Raw genomic sequence first — 13,362 nt, 5'->3', positions numbered from 1 at the left:
GATGGAGCTGTCAGCCCTGTTGGGGGAGGGGAGACGAGGCACTCCCTGGACTCCTTATCTGTTTTACCTTCTTCTTAGCTCATTCACAAGGACTCTCCAAACTCCTCCACCTCCTCTCTCACTTGCTGCCCAGTCCCTGCTTGACTAGGCTGCTTTTAAGCCTGCTGGCAGTCCGATCAGCAGGTTCTCGTTATTTGATTGCAGCTGCTCTGACGTGCTTTACTGTCCTGGCTGTTCACCTAGCTCAGGCTGCCAGACTGAGCTGCCTTTTCCCATGTCCTAGCAGGGTCTGCTGGCCTCCCTGTTACAGTGAAGTTTCCTACTTTGAGAGTTTTGATCCTGAAACAGTGAAGTCAAAAGGAGTTTTGACTTCTTCATAACTTGGAAGACATTTCCAGGAGTTGTTGACCTAGTAGTATGCTCAGATAACATGTATCCTAAAAAAAAAAAAAAAACCTTCTCTTCATGCAATTATATCTCCAGCACTGTACCTCAGATGAACATGGAGCAATTTATGATCAAGTATATTTCCTTGCATGTTTTTCTTTCTTCTTGGAGAAATGCGCCAGCTATTTGTGTATGTGACACATGAAATTTTTTTGACCATGCTGTGCTTCTGTCTAGAGGCAGAATGCTTGCTAATTTCTTTATGTAATAAATGCAGATTGGGTAGAATTCAGTCCGTATGAGATTGGCATGGCGAAGTATGGCACATTTATGCCTCCTGATTTGTTTGGAAGTAAATTTTTTATGGGAACAGTGGTGAAAAAGCATGACGAAAACCCCCTGCACTTCTTAATGGGTAAGTGAATGATGGAAAGTGAATTGCTTAAATTTAACAAATAAATAAAACAAACATGACATTTCAGTTCTCATTTCTCCAGTGCTTTTAGGTTTGTTCTTTCTGTAATCAAAACAGTCTGACCCTAGAGTAACCGCTATACAGGAATACTTACCCAAAGAGCATGGTGGGAGCCCATCAGAATGGTTCCATATTCGGGGATGGGAATATCATGAAGATGTGACAGCTGCACATCTTAGTTTAGGGCCTAATCTGTCCAAAAATCTCATTGTTTATGTTATTTCAGTGTGTTCACAATGTAAACGAGCTAGGTAAATAACATCATGTACATTTTGGTCTGCAAGTTGCCATTGCTTTATCAAGTTTCTTCCCATTTCAGGTGTCTGGGGCAGTGCATTTTCTATATTATTTAACAGAGTTCTTGGCGTTTCAAATTCTCAGAATAAAGGTCCTACCATGGAAGAAGAATTAGGTAATGTACGAAAAACAAATGTGTTAACATTTTAGTGATTTATTAACTCATATTGCTGTCATTCTAGATCTGTTGGTGGGTGTATATGCCAGTGTGTTAACCTTTTCTTCCATGTCAAAAGCAGGGGAAACGTACTTTCACTGGTTTATATTGATAGACACCAGCAAATGACATGGAGGGCAGGGGAAGAGATTTAGCATCAGTGTACTTTTTCAATATGTCTCCTCTTCTTATTTATTTGTAGTCTGAATAGGTACCCTACCCGACCTGCATCAAGGCTATTGGAATGGGACAGATTTAAATATGCATACCCCAAAATGCTTTTTGCATGGGTGTGGTCAATTTCTGGAACCAACAGGCTGATAAACTGCCCTTATGGTGACATGCAATTATAATATATATCTTTGAAGGGGAAGCTCCTCCTGTAATTGATAAAGGGATGATGGAACTCTTCACCTTTTGGTTGCCAGTTCCATTCTGTTCTATTCCATTCTTCTTTCTTTCTTTAAACCCTCATACTACAAATGGAGCACAGGTCATCTACAAGTGTCCTCCATTTCACTCTGGTTGCTTCTACACTCACACCCTCCCCTCGGAGGTGGCATGGTAATGAGGCAATTTGAAGCAGGTGAATGAGGCGCTTATGTGCATAGTCATCTCTTCATTAGCATGATGGTAGCTGCATGAATTTCACAGTGCAGACTTTGAATTGCAGATTGACAGTGTGGACAGGGGCAGCTTCAAAATAAACACCCCACTTCGACATTCCCTTACTCCGATCTACTTTTGTGAGAGTAAGGAAATGTTGAAGTGGAACTCTTATTTAGAAGCTGGCCACATCTACACTGTCAGTCTGCAATTCGAAGTCTGCCCTTCAAAATTGTGAGGTCACAGTGTGCTAATGAGGTGCTAAATATGCACATTAGTGCCTCATTACTTTGCTTCAGATTGCCTTATTACCATGCCACCTCTGACGGGAGGGAGTGAGTGTAGAAGCAGCCTAGGTCTCAGGACAAAATTTCTCGCTGACTCCAGGGCCACCCAGTTGTTGCCCTTCAGTCTCAGTAGATCTTCTGCATGTTGTCTGAGGTCTTCCTCTTTTTGTTTTTCTTGCGGGTTCCATGTGAGAGCTTGAGACACTATGCTAGATGGCAGTTTTCCCGAGAGTGTGGTCTAGCCATCCCCACTTTTGTCTCTTGATTTAAAGTCAAATGGCTCTTGTCCTGCTCTGTTCCAAAGCTCCTCATTTGTGACTAAGTCATGTGAAGGATATATCTCAGGTATCTGTTCATAAGTGTCTGTTCCTTAATTCTTGTCGCCTGATGAAGGTTTAGTTTCTGTGAGTTTAGTTGAGTGGTCTCCATTCTCTTTCTAGTGGACAAGTGTCCACATAATTTCTAGGGAGGGGAGTGTTGGAGCTTCATGGTTGTTGTGAAGTTCATCTTTCAAAAGTGCTGGTATGGGGTTTGGTGAAGGCTTTTGATATTAGAATGATTTTCGCTCCTGTACTTTGTACAGAGCCTAGGACTCAGGGCACATGGAAATATATTTAAACCACTCAATTGAAATGGTCATCGCTCATCTTGATAGTCTGAGTTGTGAGAATGAGGACTGTTGGGTTAAAAAAACACTCAACAATCCCTTCTGTTAGTGATGGAGCCCTATTTCTAGGGCAATATAGGGAAGGTGGCCTTGTCATTCTGTTCTCTTGTGGCAGATAGAGGAATTCAGCCTACTGGGCTTTCTCCTGGTTTCTTTCATGAGCAGCAAAACTCACTTCATGAAGCAAAAATAATGTGGTTAATATAATAATCAGGCTGAGTTCATTTTAAAGGTACCGACACTTCAAAATCTAAGCATTAGTCAGCAAAACTAGTGCATGCTTAACTTTGTGTTCACATTATGCCTGGACTTAAGTGCTGTACTAGAATAGGTTTTCACTTTGAATTTTTAAAGAACTCTTTTCTCCAGTAGGGGAAAATGCTTAAAAATAATATCTGTTTTTTACTCTTCCAAATATATTTTTCAATTTTTTTCCCCTAGAAACAAATCTTGCTCTTGGTTTGAGATGTTTCTTGGTTGTGAGAATTTTTACAGACAAATAAAAATGCCTTAAAGTGATGGTTTATCATGGAGATGGTGATAAAACCTGAGTTATATTATAGTGGCAAAACCATAAAACTTATGTGACCAAGTTCTGGCCCATTGAAGTTAATGACAAAAGTTAAGGGAACCAGAATTTTACCCCACATCTGTGAACCACATTTAACATGAGGCTGAAATAACTTAGTTCTCATATCTTTTTCTTAAAGAAGATTGTTGACATCCAAAATCTCTGTGTTTTTTAATGTTTCCCTTTTTTGGTTACCGTGTCTAATATTCTTTTTCACTAGTTAAGGATTTGTACATTTGTCTTTTATCTATATTTTTTGCATTGACAATAGTTTAGGTAGTGTCTGAATAGCTATTTAGTTTTCAAGAATAAAAATATCTAAGGTGACAATCTCTAATAACAAGAAACTCGTGTGTCTGTATTGATTTCTACAGCGCAATACTTAAGCCTATGAGAACTTGGTCCTCAGAAACAATCAGTATAGAATCATTATCATATGTATAGCATATTTAAATTTAATTTCGTTATTCCTTTTGTTAACGTAAACCTGTCTCAGTCAAACGTTCTCTTTGGAGCTATCAGAATTAGTGGAAATGCAATGTTGCCACTTACCTAATAGTTTAGTTGATCTTGTTCTTGTTTGGATCATATACTTGATATGAAAATCCCAAACGAAGTACTTCACGCCTTAAGATAAACTCTGTCATTCTCCTGCCATGACAAAAAATTGTGTTGTCATAAACTACATGGGTGATTTTTTTCTTTAGGAGGAGTCATTTAGTTTAATCTATTCAGTTTTCTTCACAAAAATTATGACAAACCAGTCCTCTCTCTGTTTCAATTACTTATTACTTGTTTTCAGAATTCCAGCTAGACTACATAATAAATTATCTTGAATTTTTAATTGTGCAGTTTTAAAGGACTCGGGCACTTAATTCCCATAGATAGCAATTGGGTGCTACCTTCTTTCAGCTGCTTTTGAAGATCCCATTTTAAATCTTTACACCCCCCAGAAGAAGTCAGAATATTGGGAACATGGTGAGCTTGTTTGTTCCAACAGATGTCACCACAGGAATCAGAGAAAGGTGATTTTCCAACGCTATGCTGTCCATAAAATGAGTTTCCTATAATTCATTTGACATCAAATGAGCAAAGACAAGGAAAATTGAAAATCTGTTTGCTTCAAGAAAGGCTTCCCTTGATTATTTTCAACATAGTTGATTACTTTAAATGTAGTAGCAGAAAGTATTAAAGAAAACAGTGTTTGCTAACTTGAAAATAGTTTTCCCACAAATTAATCTCATTTAAGAGCTATTTGATCTGACAGTGGAACATATTGCTGCTTTAATTGCACAGCTCTCAAGAATGTTACTTTTTCGTAATATTCTTTTGTGCCTTTGGAAAAATCCCAAGTAATTTACAGTTTCAGACTGACTTTGATTATTTTGGGTACAAAAATTATCCTGCTGGAAAGTACAGCTTTGCCAAATAGATATCTTCTGTTCATTTTGTTGATTTAATGACGTGAAATGCCGGCTCCTCTACTGACATTTAATTGCTTTGGCCTACTTTCTAGGTTTTAGTTTGTTTTTTTCCCCTCCCAAATTGATTTATCTTAAATTTGTATTATTATCTTGTTTGGTGTTATTTCCTAGAATGTGGAGGGATACTTGATGTTCACATAGTATCCCCATAGTCACAAGTTAAAGACATACATTTGGAGGACATATGGCTTTGTTGTCAGGTTTATTTTCTCTTCAAGTAGTTTTATTTTGTGGGCTTGCAAGCAGTCATAAGTTGCAATGCTAGTATGCATTGCCCATGCTGATGGGTGGACTGTGCCTCAAAATTCCACCTGTTCTTCCAAGGATTTTCTTCTGTATTTTGAAGAGAATTGTATTGCATAATGCTAAATTCCTGTAAAAGAGGGCAATCTGTCTTGAGCTTTCCAAAGATACCAAACCAGGATCACACAATAGATTCTTCACAGCTTTGCCCAATGATAATTTGAGCCTCTGCAGCCTACCTTTCTTAGAGTATATCTACACAGCAAAGTTTTTTTAAAATAAGTTTGCTAGCATCTGCATAATGCAAGCCTTATTTTGGGAGGAGGGATAGCTCAGTGGTTTGATCATCGGCCTCCTAAACCTAGGGTTGTGTCCTGGAGGGGGCCATTTAGGGATCTGGGGCAAAGAGATCGAGGAAAAAAAAAAAGATAACAATCTGTCATGGGTGGTCCTTGGTCCTGCCAAGAGTGCAGGGGGCTGGACTCAATGACCTCTCAAGCTCCCTTCCAGTTCTATGAGATTGTGTATCTCCATTTATTATTATTATTAAATAATTCCAAAATACTGATTGGCTTATTTCAAAATAGGTAAACCTCAAGCCACATGGAATAGCACCTATTTCAAAATAGCTATTCTAAAATAGGGGCGGTGTATACAGGGAATAGAGCATTTTCCGAAATAAGCCAGGGTGTGTCCAGTGGCACTGTTTCTAAATAGGTTTCTTTATATATAGATGCTCTAGTTTGAAATAGCTGAGAGCTCTTTTGAAATGTATTCTCTGTGTTGCAGCGTTATTTTGAAATAAGCTGTTCAGGAAAATCTTTTCCAGAATAGCGTATTTCAAAATAACTGTGCTGCTGTATAGACTTACCGCTAGTTTTCATTTCCTATCTGTCACAAGTAATATACAATGATATATTTTGATGCTTTTTGGATCTAGTAAGCTATTTCAAGGCTTATTTCTATCAATTTAAGCTGTTGTATATTGGTTTTTCCCAACAGAAAATATTAGGCTAAAGCATCTTGTGAGCAATGATAGTTCAGACAGTGAAGATGAATCACGGGGACCAAAAGGTAAGGGACCAACAGGTAAGGGCATGTCTTACCTACTACATCTACTTCATTTTCTCTCTATAAACTCTTAACTTGTCTTGCTAAAGCAAAGTGATTGTCATGGGAAAAGTAAATTTAGGGACCTTTGTTGCTATTGGTCATGTAGATATTCCCAAAATCGGATGAATCCCATGTGGGTTGTCCTTTTGTTGTTCCCATTGATGCCAGTGTCAGAGCCCTGTTTTTACTTGGGTGATATTATCAGAACAATCTTGACCCAAAATTTAGATTTTCAAGAATTGTTTTTTTTAAAAAGCAAGATCAACAGAAATGCTTTTGTGACTTAATTTTTAAATTCCCAATTTTCTCAACTGTGCAGATTTGTAGTATTAGCACGATACCAACATCCTTATGTGTATCTAGATCTCCCTTACAGCTGTGAAGATACAGCTCTACATATGAACAGATACAGTTTCGAGTTTTCACACAGGTGAAGTGCTACTGGCACTTTCAACCACAGAAAGGGTCTAAAATGCAGCACTGCCACCATGTTTGCACGTAGAGGGGTCTAGGCCATGAAGTAGGACTCTCCCTGGAATACAGAGGTGTGGCATGGCCAGGGGAGGAGGGTTGTGCCTTGGAGAAACTAGTGAATCTGCTATTACCTGGTTCCACAGTGTCAGGATCCCAGTCATCTCCACAGCCCTACTATTATAGAAGTAGCAAAAGGGTTAGATGGTGCTCCCCAACCAGCTGTGCAGTCAAGAAGGGAGAATTGCTCCAGCTCCTCTTAAATGGTCTGCACAAAATCCGTTTACTCAGGCTGTGCATGAGAGGAGGACTGGAGAGACCGTAGAATCACAGAAGATTAGGGCTGGAAGAGATCTCAGGAGATCATCTCAACCAAACCCATCCAGGGGGGTTTCTCAAGCCAACCTCCAGGGTTAGCATTCTACCACTTCCCTTGGTAATGTGAGATGGAAAGGTTACCTTTCACTTTGATAGACTGTTGAAGGGGAGGCCTCATTTTTGACACTTTGAATGTTGACTGTTTCATTGCTGGTCTTTATTATACTCACAGGTACTGAAAATCTTGAGGCTGAAAAAGAATTTCAAAGTAGCAGTCAAGAAGGTTGGGTCCAGCGCATGTTTATGGCCTTGGTGGGAGATAGTTCCCTTTTCAACACCAGAGAAGGGCGTGCTGGGAAGGTACACAACTTCATGCTGGGCTTGAACCTCAACACCTGTTACCCACTCTCCCCTCTAGCAACCCTGAGGACCCAGGAATCTATGGAGGAGGATGAAATGGACACAGCAGTTGCAGGTTAGTTCACGAAATGTCCATGTGCCACATTTCTGTCACTGAAAGACTAAACTGTGAACTATTATTGTGGTACATACAATTGTGGTACATACAGTTAGATTGGAATGCTCGTAGCTGAACAGTTGTGAAAGCTGAAGCACATTTGCACAGGAGCAATATTGAATATCCACAAACACATTGGGATCTTTAGTAACAGAGAGTAAGCCGTGCTAGTCTATACACTATCAAAACAAAAAGCAGTCAAGTGCGCTTTGAAGACTAGCAAAATAGTTTATTAGGTGAGCTTTCGTGGGACAGACCCACTTCTTCAGACCATAGCCAGACCAGAACAGACTCAATATTTAAGGCACAGAGAACCAAAAACAGTAAGCAAGGAGGACAAATCAGAAAAACTTGCTTACTGTTTTGGTCATGTGTCTTAAATATTGAGTCTGTTCTGGTCTGGCTATGGTCTGAAGAAGTGGGTCTGTCCCACGAAAGCTCACCTAATAAACTATTTTGCTAGTCTTTAAAGTGCTACTTGACTGCTTTTTGTTTTGATTGGGATCTTTAAGATGACTAGTGGAGTAAAGCGCAATGTGATATTCTTGTATGAGGCAAGGCAGATCCTCCTGGCAGAATCAGGAATGACTCCCTTCAAGTGCCATGTGGTGTTGGGTCTCCATAATGCTGTCACCTGAGGCCTCCTTTCAGACTCCATTGAGTAGCATACTTGCCTGTAGGGTGGGCATATATTGCTCCTTTCTTGGTCGAGTTGACTAAGGTGATTTTTGTACATGGCCACTTCATAGCTCTCTTGAAATACCCATCATGCACTTTTCATCATCTCTGATTAGCTTGGGGTTGAAATGAATCTCGCACATGACATCACTTTCTTTTATTAATGCTTTCCCTTCAATCTCCTCTACAAATCCTGTCCCTTCCAGGCTTCCTCCCATGGAATTTTTCATAGTACATCAGAAACAATAACAGTTTTTCTATAGCATTTTTTTATCTGTAGCTATTCAAATTTCAACCTTTGCTTCCATTTCCCTCCTACCCTCATACCTCAGATTCTTTCCTGTCACTGTCCTGTTTTTTGCCTGCTCTCATCAAACACCTCCCCATGCTCTTTTGACCTATTGCTTTTCCTCTTCCTAACCACTATAGACTTTTCTTCTACTCTTCTCTTTCTGCTACTGCCCCTTTTCTTTGATTACAAATTTATACAAATATGAAGAAGTCTTCCCTCTCCAAAATGAGTTGTTGCTCTGCCTTATGTGCCTTTCTAAGTATTGCCATCCCTCTTTCATGTACCCCTCAAAATCTTACCAACATTTGAACGTAAAAACTGCCATATGGGTTCAGAACATGAATCGATCTAGCCCAGTATCTTGTCTTCCAATAGTGGCCAATGCCCAGTGTCCCAGAAGGAATGTACAGAATAAATAAGCATCAAGCTCCCCTACCACTCATTTCCAGCTTCTAACAAACAGAGGCTAAGGACACCATTCCTACCCAGCCTGGCCAATAGCCAGTGATGTATCTACTCTCTGTGAATGTGTCTAGTTCTTTTTGGAACCCTGTTAAAGTCCTGATTTTCACAACATCCTTTGGTAAGGAGTTCCAAAGACTGACTGCACATTACATGAAGAAATATACTTCCTATTTTTGTTTTAAACCTGTTACCTATTAATTTGATGACCCCCTAGTTCTTGAGTTATGCAAGCAAGTGAATAACTTTCTTTATTCAGTTTCTCCATACCTGTCGTGATTTTACAGACCTCAATCATATCCCCCATTAGTCTCTGTTTTCTCAGATTAGAAGTCCCAGTCTTTTAAACCTCTCCTTATATGGCAGCCATTCCAACCCCCTAATCGTTTTGTTGCCCTTTTCTGAATTTTTTTTCCAATGCCAAAATTTCTTTTCTGAGATGAGGTGACCACATCTGTATGCAGTATTCAAGGTGTGGGAATGCCATGAATCTTTATAGCAGCAATAAGATATTCTCTGTCTTAGTTGTTATCCATTTGTAAATGATTCCTAACATTCCGCATGTTTGTTTGACTGGATTGAGTGGATGTTTTCAGAGAACTATCCACAACGTCTCCAAGCTCTCTCTCTCTTTCTTGATAACAGCTATTATGTTCCTGATAATTTTGTACATCTATTTGGGATTATGTTTTCCAAAGTGCATTACTTAGTGGACAGAGACATGTTGATAAATACAATGTGCTCCTCCCACACCTGTCAGCTTTCCCCAGATCTTAGTTTAAGAACTGCCCTGTAATGTAGGGATTTTAATGAAGACCATAGTTGCTCATAGTAAACTAGCAAATAAAGGTGTTCCACACAGGGGTAGTGTGTCTCTTCACCAAATGCTCTTGAGTAAAGTAAGCTGTCCTGGAATAAGTCGGAAGGCCCTCTTCTGGATTGGTAACTGGTTAACAAATAGGAAATATAGGGTAGGAATGATCAGTTTTCAGAATGGAGAAGGATAAACATTGGTGTTCCCCAGGGACCTCTACTGGGACTAGCCCTATTCAGCATATTCATAAATGAGCTGGAAAAAGGTATCAAGAATGACATGGCAAAATTTGTAGATTGTACAAAACTATTCAAGATAGTTAAGTCCCAAGCAGACTGTGAATAGCTACAAAAGGATCTCTCAAAACTAATTAAAGGGCAACAAAATCACAGGTGAAATTTAGTGTTGATAAATGCAAGGTAGTGCACATTGGAAAACATAATCATCATTTTATATATATAAAATGATGGGGTACAGATTAGCATTTAGCACTCAAGGGAGAAATATTGGAGTCATTGTGGATAGTTCTCTGAAAATATCCACTCAATATGCTCTAGTAGTCAAAAAAAAAAAAAACTAATAGAAAGTGGGGGATCATTAGGAAAGGGATACATTATAAGACAAAAAATATCATATTGCCTCCACATGTCTCTAGAGTATACCCACATCTTGAATATTGTGTGCATACGTAGTCACCCCATCAATTGCTAATCACCTGTTCTATTCATTCACTATGGGGAACCAGCCATTCGCCAGTTTTGGTACTGGGCTCAATGTACTTTTTTACATTGACTCAGCATGACTGGCCCATCAGATAAATCCAAATCTCTTCAGTTGTAGCTGATGTGTGTGCAGGAAACAAAAAAGCAGATGACTTTTTTTTTTAATTTCAGATAATTGTAATTGCATGGGCAGATACCAATTTTCACACTTTTCAGTGAAAGCTAAGATGTCTGTGAAAATAATACAGCCTTTGTCACCTTATTGACATAACTTTTCGGTCTGATATTTGAAGGGTACCATTGGAATGTTCAGTTCATTGACGTATGTCAGAACATTTTCATAGGCATTTTATATATTTTGTTTATGTGGAGCAATTCAAACCTGGACACTGCGTTTGGTCGAGGCTTTTTCTCCTGGGAGACGTTATGTCCAAGTGAAGGAGCAGACCTGATAAACCCCCAAGGGGAGTATCTGTGATTTGAATTTCCGTGTTTGCAGACTCCATATTCACGGCTAGAAATGAAGGGCTTCCATGATGATGAATCTTGGTCAACAATGCTGGACTTAAAGTAGCACTTCCGTAAACTCCTATAATAATTTTAGTCGCTCAAGTTCCTCTTTCCTTAGTAATCAGATGAGGAAGTTTGAACTTGTTGTCATGGAATTGTAAATACCAGATGTCATTTAAGAGCTCAAGTAACAAAGTGACTCTCTAATGTGTATTTGTTAATGTAACTATCCTTTTGCTGGCTCTATTGTAATTTCCTTCTGTACTCCACTTTCTAAATATTATTTTTCAGCTCAGGGGTGTTTACAACTAAGTAATCCTAATGTTTATAGTGGCATTTGTAGTGCCTAAACCAGGCAGAAAAGTGCTAAGTAGGTTGTGGGAAAAAAATAACTTGTAATGAAAATGTGATATGCTTCAGGTACATAGTATAGTACAGAGTTTTAAGTTGGATTGAAATTGAACCTGAGAGAGACAGGGAGTCTCCTCTGCTTCAGAGAAATTTTTGATTACATGTCATCTGGAATTTCCATGGCTATGTTCTAATAGTTTTTTGCTGTTGATGGTTTTTTTGCCCTCGTAAGTATTTGCATAAATTACAAGATTACAACCCAGTCCTGCAAGATATCAAGCACGGTGTTCATGATGGAGTAACTTGTGCATGTGCTCAGCAGGAACTATCAGGAGATCTGCTGTACCAAGATTAATTGTTCCGTATTGTATGTTTGGTACCACTGATGGATTTAGCTATGTTTGTAGAAGAGCTTGGAAGCTTAAAGAAGAAGCTTCAAAAGAAACTTTTAAATAAATGCAAAATATTATATTATTTTCATGTTCTTTTTTTTACCTGGGCACTGGATGTGTTTAACCATCAAACATTTATCTGTGTAGCTATTAGCCATGGTTTTAAAAATAATATATTTTCATCAGACTTTTTAGTAATATTGTTTATTAAGACATATGAAATTGACTAAAAATAAAGGCATCTTAAAAAAGCAGATCTTATAGTGTAGTGCTTTTCACATCTATCACTTCACAGACTTACAAAGTCATAGGGAACCAGGACTGCACTAAAGCAGACTTGACAGTCATCTGTGCTCATTACACTCAGGACCTGCTCATTGAAAGTACAGGCATCTAATCTAAAAGTAGCAGCTGGCAGAAGGAAATACAATAGATATAATCATCTGCTAGAAGGAAACATTACCACATGCATGAGGCTGGCCCCGTGTATTATAAATATGCTGCTTATGTAAAATACATAGAAACATAAATAAAAGCCCTACCTATCAGAAGACACAATCAGATTTGATCACAAGACATGCTAGAAATTTTTAAGTGAGGCTCATAAGATTCTTGCCTCCCACCATATCCGTGTATGACATTTAGGATCATGTTTTAAAAAACAAGCCAAATCAGCCTAATATGCCCAGAGTTAGTGGTGGGGCTGGGTGAACAGCCAAGCAATATGCTTTTTCCTTCCCTTTTGCAGGCTTGTATCTTTGTACCGTTGTTTCTAGGTAGGTTTTACTGGGGAGCAACTGCAAAGAGAGAGGAGAGAAAGCGGTCCAGGAGATAAATGCTCTGTGTGGCACAGTAAAAGCTCTATTATCCAGCACCTCCCTGGGGTCCTGGGGCTGTCAAATAGAGGAGTAGGGCTATCAGCCCCACTCCATCGGCACCGCTCCCACTGCTGCCAGCCCTGTCATGGGAGCCAGCCCCGAATCCCACTGTCATAGGCTGCGGCATATCAGCCAGTCCTTGGGCCAGCTGCCACTGCTGCCAGCTGAACAGCCAGCACCATGGCCTCTGGTCCCGCTGCCACCAGTTGGCTCCCCGGTCTGATGCTGCTGGCTCTGTCACAGCAGCCAGCCTCTGGCTCTGGTGCTCCTACTGCCAACCCTGCAGCCACCGACACCGTGAACATATGAACAATTAACTGGCATCGTCCACCAGCACAGCAGGTGCTGGTTAATTTAGCATGCCAATTATCCCAATTCTGGATAACCTGTCTTTCATTGTATTGTGCTCAATCAAAGCAACCAAATGTAGTGGGGAAGAAAGTGCCACACTTTGAGTCACTGTTCCCAAGTAGGCCCAAAGTCCACTCAACCTGCTGATCTGGAGAGAGAGGGGAGCAAGAGCAACTCAGGGCCTGAGGGCCCTGCCCCAGCAGGCATGCTCTGGTTGGAGGCCAGTGGGTGCAGAGAGAGACAGAGCTCTCTAGGGACATTGATCCAAAATTGGACTTCTCTTCTCAATTGAATATGGAAGATTTCCTATGGAGGGGTT

The 13,362-nt window shown here is 39.8% G+C and overlaps 1 protein-coding gene across 3 annotated transcripts in view; it reads left to right on the top strand.

Annotated features, from left to right (window-relative positions):
- PLA2G4A (phospholipase A2 group IVA) overlaps window positions 1-13,362 on the top strand; it is a 125,498-nt gene that overhangs the window by 91,249 nt on the left and 20,887 nt on the right. For 2 of the 3 annotated variants that reach the window (XM_075002881.1, XM_075002882.1), the window contains exons 11-14: window positions 665-802; window positions 1,182-1,274; window positions 6,177-6,263; window positions 7,309-7,551. In XM_075002881.1, coding sequence (XP_074858982.1) covers window positions 665-802; window positions 1,182-1,274; window positions 6,177-6,263; window positions 7,309-7,551 — 561 coding nt within the window. The remainder of the gene's footprint in view (window positions 1-664; window positions 803-1,181; window positions 1,275-6,176; window positions 6,264-7,308; window positions 7,552-13,362) is intronic. The other variant, XM_075002883.1, reaches the window with a different exon arrangement.

Source organism: Carettochelys insculpta, chromosome 9, assembly GCF_033958435.1.
Source record: "Carettochelys insculpta isolate YL-2023 chromosome 9, ASM3395843v1, whole genome shotgun sequence".
NCBI classification, from domain to species: domain Eukaryota; kingdom Metazoa; phylum Chordata; order Testudines; family Carettochelyidae; genus Carettochelys; species Carettochelys insculpta.
The sequence above is the reverse complement of the archived record's forward strand: the minus strand, read 5'-3'. Positions and strand labels throughout refer to the sequence as shown.